General features: G+C 40.9%; 1 protein-coding gene across 7 annotated transcripts in view; it reads right to left on the bottom strand.

Moving 5' to 3' along the window:
• The window catches only part of REC114 (REC114 meiotic recombination protein), a 115653-nt gene extending 103968 nt beyond the window's left edge, over positions 1-11685 (bottom strand). For 2 of the 7 annotated variants that reach the window (XM_055536940.1, XM_055536943.1), the window contains exon 1: positions 11476-11685. In XM_055536940.1, the coding sequence (XP_055392915.1) occupies positions 11476-11634 (159 nt within the window). In that variant the 5' untranslated portion in view covers positions 11635-11685. Of the gene's footprint in view, positions 1-4615; positions 4836-11475 lie in introns of those variants that run through there. The other 5 variants (XM_055536941.1, XM_055536942.1, XM_055536944.1 and 2 more) reach the window with 4 other exon arrangements.
• Positions 11686-12482: the final 797 nt, after the last annotated feature.

Raw genomic sequence — 12482 nt, 5'->3', positions numbered from 1 at the left:
GGTCTAGCAATTCCATTTCTGCGTGGAATACATCATAAAGAAACAAAATCATTATTTCAAAGAGGTATCTACCCCCAGGTTCACTGCAGCATTCTTTGTTTAAGTGTCCACCAACAGATGAATGGATAAAAAAAATATGGTGTGGACACACACACACACAGTAGAACACTATTAGGCCATTAAAAAAAAGGAAACAAATCCTTCCATTTGTGACAACATGAATGAACCCTGAGAGTATTATGCTAAGTGAAATGAGTCAGAGAAAGACAAATACTAGATGATATCACAGTGGAATTCAAAAAGAAAAAAACAAATTCACAGCAACAGGACAGACTGGTGAAAAAAAAAGAGGGTGGTGAGCAACATGGGTAGGGGTGGTCAAAAGGTACAAACTTCCAGTTACATGATAAACAAGTTCTGGAGATGTACAACATCATGACTACAGCTAGCAATACTGTTTTGTGTATTTGAAAGTTGCTGACAGATTTTAAAAGTTCTCATCACAAGGGAAAAACGTGTAACTATGTGAGGTGATGGAGGTTAACTAAACTTACTGTGGCAATCATTTCACAATATATACATATATCAAATCATCATTTTGTACATCTTAAGTTTATACACTATTAAATGTCAATTATATCGCAATAAAAACTGGGGAAAGAAAGATTTACATCAACTTGACCTCTGGCTATGCAGCATTTTGCCATCAACACAGCAGCACACACTGAGATACAGAGCGTGCCTATCACAAGCAGGCTTTTCAGGCACAGCTTGTACTAATATATTGGTGAAGTGATCAGAGAGTCTTCTATTTCAAATTCATGTATTTGTGCAAGAATGTACTATAGGACTAATCTAAAACTAGCAAAAAGATTAAAAGAAATTTATGAAAATATAGAAAAGTACTTCAAATGTACTTAAATTATATTTACATGAAAGGCTAGCATTACCTGTCAGATGGGACAAACTAAATTATGAACTTGAGTTTCTTCCTGCTTTTAAGACCCCTTAGAAAGTGTCACAGCTCTACACACTGGCCCAAACTGCTGATTTATGCATCATAAAGTATGGAAATGTGTGAAATTGTTAAGCAGACTATTAGTTGCCTCCTTACTCTTGGAAGCTAAAGACCCTCATAAATTATTTCAACAAACTTGTAGGGTATATTATGCTAATAAAAGTGGTCCTGCTACACACCCATTACCAAACTGTAAAATTCAGTATTTTGCTTTTGATGTTTCACAGAAATGCAAAGTGTTAACAATAACAAACACACACACACAATTACTAAGAGCATAACACCCAAACCAAAAAAATATACCTGGGGAATTTGTTTTTTCTTTAGAATCTAAAAATATGATCTCATGCATCAGAGCAAGAGATGTGATTCCCCTTCTTTTTACCACATATATGCAATAAAATTAACGATTGTAACATTTTCAAGTGCTTTTAAACCTAGCTATTGAAGTTAACTTGTTCACCTTGATTACTAGCCATAAGTGGAATATATTTACTCAAAATACCTACCTTCCAACAGAGGAATAAGATCTTTATGTCCTGATTACTAATCAAGGTCCCTCTGGTTATTGATTTTTCTATAAAACACAGTTATAGGACATTTGTCCAATACATTTAGAAATGCTTGAAAATCTCCCAAACTAATAAATACTATAAAAATCACCAATTATACAGGAAGTAGGGTTTCCCAGGAGGCGCTAGTGGTAAAGAACCTGCCTGCGCTAGCGGTAGAGAGACGCAGGTCCCATCCCTGGGTTGGAAGATCCTCTGGAGGAGGGAATGGCAATCCATTCCAGTACTCTTGCCTGGAGAACCCCACAGACAGGTGGGCTATGGTCCATAAGGTGGCAAAGAGCTGGATACGACCGAAGCGACTTTAGCAGCAGCATACTAGAAAGTAGTATCTCCCACTGGCACACCTACCCTAGGTCTCTGCACCTGCCTTGCTATCTTCATAGTCACTATCTTCTATTTATTCCCTAACAAGGTTCATTCACACCTCTAACAGTTCCAATATCCAAACTGTTTTTCTCAATCTGAGTTAAAGAAACACTTTATTTCTCAGATGCCATATTGTCATTTTTAGGTAAGAAGCACCCTATATTCCAAATAAGCAGGTACTTGAGCTTAACTGGCTAGCTTCCAATGGCAATGCCTTAATCATCTCTAACAGAGCCCTGAACAGTATCCGGCACACAGCAGGCAGGGAACAAACCCTAAACACAAATGAATTTTTATTTTCTCGGACCTCATTTTAAACTATAACTTCTGAGACTTCTTCAATCACTAAACTGAAAAACATTCTTCAAAATATTTGTCTAGATAAACTCTACCTTAAATCATGTTTGCAAACAAGCCACAGCCTCTATGTAAACTATGTCTGTTACACAAAAAATTAACTTTTTATTTTTTAAGGAGAATAGAGTTGGAAATATGTATTTATAATCTGGTACTTTGGAACAAGTGATGATTTTGTCAAAAGGAAAAAAAAATGTTAGAACATCTGTTAGAAGATCCTTCCACAAAAGCCTAAGCAATCTACAATGTATGTGACATACAATTCAATTAAACAACCACAATTATAAAAATTATTTCTGTATCAGTCAGATGTAGGCTAGATTGTGCTGTAGAAATTAACAACTCCCCAAAGAAAAAGCTTTCTTTCTCACTCACACTACCCATGCATCCTTCTCCTCCCTGTCTTCCCGCCCTACCTCACACTGCCTATCATTCTCACTAGAGGACTTCCCCTGACAGGGCAGCCAATACTTGCCATTCTGTAGCAAAGAGAAAGAAGATGAGGAATCATCCATAGGCACCTTCTGCTCATCTGCTCACCTTTCACTGGTCAAAACCAGTCACATGACACACAACTTCAAAGAGCCCGGGGATATGCAATCTTAGTATAATCTGGTGAACAACACTAATGACTACTACTTTTTAAAAAGGCACTCTCTGGAATAGAAAGATTTAGGATCAAATCCTTGTTTTGCAACTTACAAGTACACTTACTTCCTCATCTATAAAATACAAACAATAATAACTACCTTTTAGGGTCATCAGAAGATTAAATGATACAATGCAAGATCAGATATTTACCAGGATATCTGACCTTGATTCATTGATTCAATAAATATTTGGGAGGTGTCTGCCAATCACCTTTCTAGGTACTGACATACAGTAATTATGTACTAAATTAAGTTTTTTTTGCTTGTTGTTGCTGTTATTAGAAATGCTTTTTGAGTTCCAACCAGGAATAAGTTGTCATTTCTTAGCTGAGACTTCCAGTTGTTTTCCAATAACCATTTTCTTCCTTATACGCTAAGAGAGCCCCTGATTTTCAGCTGGACACATGATCTCATGGAATTCAGACTACATATGCCAGCTGTTCATATAGTTAAGACAACCACAGGTCTAAGTTCTGGCTACAGCCGAAAGTGTCATGCGGCAACTAACCAGAAACTTCCTTACGGGACAGCAGGTATGAACCCTTTGTCTACTTCCTCATCCCTTCCTCCACCAGGCCATATAGAATATCAGTTCTATTGTGGACTATGAGACCACAGCCATGCATGGCAGAGAACAAAATAGAAGGATTCTCATTTCCTGACACTGTGGAGTATCATACCAGCCCTGTGCTGTTACGTAAATAATAAACTTTCATTTTATTTAATCCATTGTTATTTTTCATTTTCTGTTATTCACAGCCAATCTTAATACTAATTAATAAAACAACATAATCTGTCAACTTTTTAAAAAAGCAACCTACATGAAAGAATAATAATTCTTGATGACCCCTCTACATCTTCATAAAAGGAGGTACCACTGGAGGAAGCAGCAGTGTACAGCAGAATGGCTTAAAGAAGACAAGAGTTGTAGAAGCAGTTCTCCACTCCTTTGTAAACCTTTGGCAAGCTATTTAACCTGGCCCAGCTCAGCTTCTTGTGTATAAAAGGGTAATAAGATTTAAATAGAGATCTTAAATGTGAGAATTAGTGGGAAGAGGTTTATGAAATTACTACATAAATTATAAATCATTAAACAATATCAGTATTACTTTATCAACTATTCCCTCTCCCTCACCTTTCCTTCAGAAGTGGGGCATGAAGACAGATTGCAGTACATAGAATCACTTAGAGAGCCATCCTCAGAGATTTTGATTCATTAGGCCTAGTGCAGGAACCATGAATCTGCATCTTCAACCAGCACCTCAAGGGACTGGTGAAAACAGTCTGCCCACTGCACCTTGAGAAACACCACTTCAGTGACCAGACCCTACTCGTAATCCTGTACTCACGTGATGAAACACAAAGGATAGTTCCATAGCTTCTCTAGTGCCCAAGTAAATAATCCAGTAATTTTTGTTGAATTGATGAAGTGAACTGGAAAATGACAAAATGGGCTGAATCGAATGACCCACTATGGACGTGCACTTCTGGTCAAACTAATGTATGTAACAGGGACCATCTGCCTTCCTGCCTGAAACAACTACAAAGCTGCACGAATTAGAGGAAACAACAGTTTTTAAGACACTGGATATCAAGTAATAAAGGACATGATTCCTGAGAAATAACAGAAAAAAGGAAGTGAGTCTTACCATTGACCTAGAATACTTCTTGGAGAAAGTTACCAGCCCAAACTACAAGACGGAGCACAGGTAGAGCCTTGCTAGCTGTCCCTAAGTGGAGGGGACGGAGTCTCAAGTCCAGGAATGTCAGGGTGAGTCTGCGAGCTGGGATTCCGGACAGTAGAGCGCCACACCAAGAGAGACCCCTCCTCAAATCTTCAGCATATACACGTGTGGCAGCAGATGCCCAGAGCCTGGGCAAAGAACCACCTGAAAGCACTTCAGGAACAATCCTGAGTGCTCACACAGAGCAGGGAATAGGATCTGTTCTTATCAGCCAGAGACAGAAACCTCACAATGTAAGGGCATTGGGTAGAGCATGTATGTTGAAGAGTTTCGCCTCAGGAGGGGAAAAAAAAAAAGACCTCCAGATCAAATGCTGCTCTGGTCACACCTGACAAAGCTCAAAAGCAAGACTTGAAAGGATCACACTGCTTCCAAATAACTTATCCCAGCAAAAAGCTCAAGAGTATTTATAGGAATCCAAAAATATCCTGCACCCAATAGGACAAAATTCACATCAGGCATCCAATCAAAAATGACCAGGTAGGCAAAGAAGAACTACTACTTCACTATTTTCAAAAATAATTTTCTTGGGGTTTTACTGAATCTTAAATTTTCCTTAAAAAAAAAGTTACAATCATTTTTATCATTTTTCACCCTGTGTGTTAATCTCAAAATTCCTCATCTATATTACTGAACTGCTAGTTCCCATATGAAATATTAACAGTTCTAAGACAAACGGCATAGTGGTTAAAGGGACTCATTTTAGAGGCATGAAAACCAGGGTATGAATTCTCTCTGAAGTTCTCTGTGTTCCTGGGAAGTCACTGAACCTCTCTGAATTTTAGTTCCCTTATCTATAAAATGGTACAATAATATTTGCTTCATAGGACTGCTGCAAGAAATATACCAAAATAAACAATAAATAGTAGCTATCACATCATAGTAGAAATATCTTCCCAGGTGGATCAGTCGGTAAAGAATCTGCCTGCAATGCAGGAGACCACCAGCAATGCAGGAGATCCAGGTTCGATCCTGGGCCAGGAAGATACTCTAGAAAAGGAAATGGCAACCCACTCTGGTATTCTTGCCTAAAAAATTCCATGGACAGAGGAACCAGGCAGGCTACAGTCCATGGGGTTACAAGAGTCAGGTGCAACTGAACAACTACATCATCATATCATAACTATCACACTATCTTAAGAAAAGTAAGCCAACACACAGTCAAATATTTACTGAGCACCCATCATATGCTAGGTCATATGTAGGCACATGAAATACAAAGAAAAAAGGATACTGTTAAGAGGACCCAAAGTATATCTCATGTTGAATCTGCATTTAAAAGTTCATTTTAAGTACAAACTTCATTTTCTATTTCTTAACTTCTAAGTAGGGCAATTATTTTAAGTTCCTTCTATAAAAACTAAAGGATTTTTCCCCCTTTTGAAAGGGAAAAAATAAGACGGTGTCAGGTTCAACCAATTAGGGCATGTCTGAGAAATCCTTGGAGTGTGGAAAATGTGGTATAACTTTAATTTAAAAGCAACTTGCAATTAACATCACCTTTCAAAATTATTCTCAAATTAGTAGACTAAATTACATTCAACCATAAAATACATAAAAAGGACCAATCTGTTATTATTTATGATAATTCTTTCAGAAAGGCTGGGCTAACAGATGTAAGGAATTAAAATCAAGTTCAAGATTATTTCATTTGCTCATTCCACTTAAATGACAGATGGTTTAAATATTAACCCTATTAATAAAACATTTGCATATTCATTATTAATCTTATTGCCTTACCTCATAACCCCACAAATTCATTTTTATTAATTTTACTATAGGGTTGCCATTTCATTCAAGGTCTTCTAAACTCTTGCTCTGCAAAGTATGGTCCTTGAAACAACAGCCCGTATCACCTGGAAGTTTGTTAGAACTACAGAATTTCACCGCCCACACCAGACCTACTAAGTCAGGATTTACAAAATGATGGATATCACACTGACATCTGAGTAGCACAGTTCTAAACTGTTGATTTTTTAAATATTTACTGATTTAACTGCACTGGATCTTAGTTGTGGCATGCAGAACCTTCGATCTTTGGCATGTGAACTCTTAGTTGCGGCATGTGAGAGCTAGTTCTCTGACCGTGGATTGAACCTGGGCTCCCTGCCTTGGGAGCGTGGAGACTTAGCCACTGGTCCACCAAGTAAGTCTCTAAATTGTTGATTTTTTGCACACTTTTTTCGCAGTATTACAAAAAGTTTATTTGCGCTCTTGCACTGTTGGTGGGAATGTAAATTGATATAGCCACTATGGAAGACAGTATAGAGATTCCTTAGAAAACTAGGAATAAAACCACCATATGACCCAGCAATCCTACTCCTAGGCATATACCCTGAGGAAACCAGGATTGAAAAAGACACATGTGTCCCACTGTTCACTGCAGCACTGTTTACAATAGCTAGAACACAGAAGCAACCTAGAGGCCCATCGACAGATGAATGGATAAAGAAGCTGTGGTACATATTCAGAATGGAATATTACTCAGCCATAAAAAGGAATGCATTTGAGTCAGTTCTGATGAGGTGGATGCACCTAGAACCTATCATACAGAGTGAAGTGAGTCAGAAAGAGAAAGATAAATATCATATTCTAATGCACATATATGGAATCTAGAAAAACGGTACTGAAGAATTTATTTACAGGGCAGCAATGGAGAAACAGAGAATAGACTTATGGACATGGGGAGAGGGGAGGAGAGGGTGAGATGTATGGAAAGAATAACACGGAAACTTACATTACCATATGAAAACAGATAGCCAACAGGAATTTGCTGTATGGCTCAGGAAAGTCAAACAGGGTCTCTGAATCAACCTAGAGGGGTGGGATGGGGAGGGAGATGGGAGGGAGGTTCAAAAGGGAGGGGATGTATGTATATCTATGGCTGATTCATGTTGAGGTTTGACAGAAAACAACAAAATTCTGTAAAGCAATTATCCTTCAATTTAAAAAAAGTTTATCTGCTTCCAAACTGTGGTTAATTTATCTATAGATAGTAACTTTTCATAAGAATAATTCAATTCAGACAAATAAATCAATATACATATACATCCCATAGTCTATATATAAGATGTCTCAGACTTGACCTTACCTCTCAACCATGACTCCAAGTCTTAGAAGTACTAGCTTTGTTGTACTATTCATTTTTTTCTCTTAATCAACATTTTTGCCTCAGCATTGTGCCCATTGTGATGAAAGTCTTGTCATTAAACAACTATATAGAACAGTATCAGGAAATCAGATTCTCCCCACAATTTTAGGAAAAAATGAAAAAACTCAAAATAGATTCAACCAAGGTTGAACTTAAAAAGTCCCCTAGAGAAAAAAAGACCAGAATGACTCTATTCTCCCAAATAATATATTTTTATGCTTTACCTAACACACATTTCTTTTTTCTTACTGCAGGTACCACATTTTTAAAATAAGAAATTCACATGGGACTTAGTGCAGTTCTTTAGATGGCTCATCTTTTATCATTACTATTGCACAATAGTCACAGAACACATAAAATAGAACAAATCTTGTTTTCTCTTTCGTTTTTCCCTCCCAAAATGACAGACCTAGGCTGAAACTGATCACAGTAGGTAGGATGGCTCGGCACAGATTCAAAGGAAAGTACAAATGTTCAGTTTTCAAAAGCACTGCAAAAGCAAACCTCATCTCTTGTCACTGTCGCTGTGGCTTTATGCCAAACATTTGAAAACTGTTGAAAAGTGCTGCTCCTTAAAAGCAATTATGAAGAGCCTTGCAAAGAAGAGGAAAGAAATGTAATACCTCCTTAGAATGGTCTAATGTCCCTGACCTCCAGGTTGCAAGGTAGGAGTCTAACAGTTACCCAGTTGCATCTGAGGCTGTGCACCCAACAAAGATGCTTGAGGAGAAAGAATTATAAGGGTGTGAAGAGACAGTACTAAGGAACCTGTTGGGCAATTTCAACAATTATGTCCTCAAACGTTTCCATTCTTTCAAGATCCTATTATAGATAAGTGATTCTTCAATTTAATACTATTCATTCAATTTTGCATTTGCAAGCTATACTACAACTTCCCCTTCATGGATCACAGCTTTGTTATGGAAAAGTGGCTTCCTCAATGAAGATATGAGCCATGCCCTGCAGGACCACCCAAGACAAACAGGTCATAATGAGTTCTGACAAAACATGGTCCACTGGAGAAGGAAAAGGCAACCCATTCCAGTATTCTTGCCTGGAGAACCCCATAGACAGTATTAAAGGCAAAAAGATATGCTGGAAGAAAAGACCCTGATGCTGGGAAAGACTGAAGGCAAAAGGAAAAGGGTGATGGTGGGGGGCAGAGGATGAGATGGTTAGACAGCATCACCCACTCAATGGACATGAATCTGAGCAAACTCTGGGAGAAAGTGGAGGACAAAGGAAACTGGAGTGCTACAGTCCATGAGGATGTGAAGAGTCAGACACGACTTAGCGACTGAACAACAACTACTACAATTTCTCAGGATGTGCTCTACAGAATACAACTAAGTATTTAATGCCTTTTTTAGTGGTCTTAGCTCTAATAGTCTAGAAATTGGTGAACAATTCATTATGCCCCATCTCTACTCACATTTACAGACAAATCTCTCTGAAGAATTGTCCACACACATTGGTCACATTTTCTCACTTACTAGTTACTTTTCAGCCCACCCCTATCTGGCTTCCACCCCCTTCATTCTACTGGAACTTCTCTTGGTAAAAACCATTAAGGATCTTCATGTTGCTAAATCCAATGGACACACCTTAGTCATCATTATTCTTCAGTCTGCAGCATCATTCAACAAAGTTAATTGTTCTCTCCCTCTTGTAATAATCTTTTGTAGCTTTGATGGATCTGCCTTCTCCTGGTATCTCCCAACTCTCTGACCCTTGGCAATCTGCTTTAGGGACTCGGTCCCCTCTACCTGTCCTGACCTACCTTGAAGCTTGGTCCTGAAATCTGTATCATCTCTTAACTATAAATGTCACCTTCACGTTGATGACACATTTACCTCTCCAGCCCAGATGTTTTTCCATTCAACATCTCCACCTGGATATTGCATAAATGCATTTAAACCCAATACATCTGAAACTGAAGTCTTGGATCTTTCCTTCACTGTTCTTCCTCCAATGTTTCCCAATCCAGTTGCTCCTGCCAGAAACCCAGGAGCTCTTTATTCTCACCACTCATATCCAGTCAATCTCCAAGTCCTATCATTTTGGCCTCCAAAACATAGCTTTAACATGCCTGGTCTCCCCATCTCTACTGCCATTCTCCCTCCCTATCCTCCCACCCTTGCCATCCTAAGTCATTATCAGCTATTGCCCACTACACCGCAAAAGCATTTTAAGTGATCTTCCTGACTCTACCTGTTGTTATTACTTAGTTGCTAAGTCACGTCCGACTCTTTCGAGACCCCATGGACCCCGCCAGGCTCCTCTGTCCATGGGGATTCTCCAGGCAAGAATTCTGGGGAGGGTTGCCACGTCCTCCTCCAGGTGATCTTCCCAACCCAGGGACCAAACCCAGTCTCCTGTATTGCAGGCGGATTCTTCACCATCTGAGCCACGAGGGAAGCCCAAGAATACTGGAATGGGTAACCTATCCCTTCTCCAGGGGAATCTTCTGAACTCTACTCGTATGCCTCTCCAATTCTGTCTCTACTCTTCAACCAGAGTGATCTTTCAAAGATGACAATGCTCCAACTTAAAACCCTTTAGTGGCTTCCTATTGGTTTTAGGACATTGTTCATAAGGTACCCGCCTACCTATCTAGACAACCTCATCCCGTGTTATCTGACCCCTTGTTGTCTAAGCACCAGACTTACTCTTTTTGTCTGTACATTACACTCTCTGAGGTTGTACAGGTGCAGGGCCTTTGCACATGTTGTATCCTCTACCTGAAATTTTCATTCTTTTACTTTTCTCCTACCCACTGCTGCCCAAATCATACCAACATACATACACATGCACAATCCAAAACCTCAGGGTCCACATCCAATAGTGAAACCAGACCCAAAGGAAGTGAATGATCAGCAACCCGTGGCATTAAAACATATCACCAGGACAAAATAAAACAATAATGACAATATCAGTAAACACTTATATAACTTTATACGAGGCACTGTTTGAGGGATTTATATATATATTAACTTAAAGCTCACAACCATACTACCCAGTGGGTACCATTATTATCTCTAATTTAAGATAAGGTAAACAAGGTATGAAGAAAGCTGAGCGCCAAAGAATTGATGCTTTTGAACTGTGGTGTTGGAGAAGACTCTTGAGAGTCCTTTGGACTGCAAGGAGATCCAACCAGTCCATCCTAAAGGAGATCAGTCCTGGGTGTTCACTGGAGGGACTGATGCTGAAGCTGAAACTCCCAATACTTTGGCCACCTCACGTGAAGAGTTGACTCATTGGAAAAGACCCTGATGCTGGGAGGGATTGGGGGCAGGAGGAGAAGGGGATGACAGAGGATGAGATGGTTGGATGGCATCACCGACTCAATGGACGTGAGTCTGAGTGAACTCCGGGAGTTGGTGATGGACAGGGAGGCCTGGCGTGCTGTGATTCATGGGGTCGCAAAGAGTCAGACACGACTGAGTGACTGAACTGAACTGAAACAAGGTAGGGGCTTCCTAGGTGTCTCAGTGTTAAGAATCCACCTGCCAATGGAAGAAACACAGTGCCTCAGGAACCAGGCTGCAGTCGTCCTTCCTTCCCTGCGCCGGGTGAGAGCCTCCCAACCCTTCCCGCCCTCAGGCCTCACCTTCCAAGTCGGGGAAGAAGCCATCCCAGCTTCCTGGCCAGGCCCAGGCGGCTCCCCAGTGCCTGAGGGCATGAAGCGGCCATACCGTTGCAAAGGCCACTGTGCGGCCTCTCCTACTGGTAACCCGAGACCCGCGTGCTCTTTTCCCGCCTCCGCCATGTTTCTCTTCCTGGCTTGGGCAGTCGCAGCACGCCTGTCAATCGGTGCAGCTAACCAATCAGAAAGCGAAGTGACCCAATGCCCACCCTCCCCCAGAGTGGAAGCCAATGGACAAGCCCCAGAGACTCGTGTGAGGGTGGGGCGGATGGGGAGTCGGGGTTGTCCTCTGGTTAAGGGCGTAGCTCTGGACCTTGAGCATCTTCTCATGGTGGTGGGCAAAGTGGTTTTGGTAACTTCCACCTTGAAGTGAAACTGTGACGCTTATAAATGGTAGTTGGCCTTTCAGTAGTTCCGGCCCTCAACTTCCGTCAGGCAGCCCAGGACATCTTCTGCTGCTCTGATAACTGGCCTTGTGATTTCTACACACTGGGACTAGGCTAGCTCTCTGCACTATGGACAAGTGTGGTTTCCTTTTTCACAGCAGCCTTTCAGATGACAACAGCCCTGCCCACCTCAACCCCACCAAAACACAGCCCCAATTCCACCCACCAGTCAGGAAACCCATCTTCCTGCGGCCCCTAGACATATTCCCTCCAGATGGTCTGCGGCTGCTAAGTCGCTTCAGTCGTGTCCGACTCTGTGTGGCCCCATACACGGCAGCCCACCAGGCTCCCCCGTCCCTGGGATTCTCCAGGCAAGAACACTGGAGTGGGTTGCCATTTCCTCCTCCGATGCATGAAAGTGAAAAGTGAAAGTGAAGTCGCTCAGTCGTGCCTGACTGTTAGCCACCCCATGGACTGCAGCCTACCAGGCTCCTCCGTCCATGGGATTTTCCAGGCAAGAGTACTGGAGTGGGGTGCCATTGCCTTCTCCCCAGACAATCTAGTTCTCTTTTAAAAAGAGAGGAG

This window comes from Bubalus kerabau, chromosome 10, assembly GCF_029407905.1.
Source record: "Bubalus kerabau isolate K-KA32 ecotype Philippines breed swamp buffalo chromosome 10, PCC_UOA_SB_1v2, whole genome shotgun sequence".
Lineage (NCBI taxonomy): Eukaryota > Metazoa > Chordata > Mammalia > Artiodactyla > Bovidae > Bubalus > Bubalus kerabau.
The sequence above is the reverse complement of the archived record's forward strand: the minus strand, read 5'-3'. Positions and strand labels throughout refer to the sequence as shown.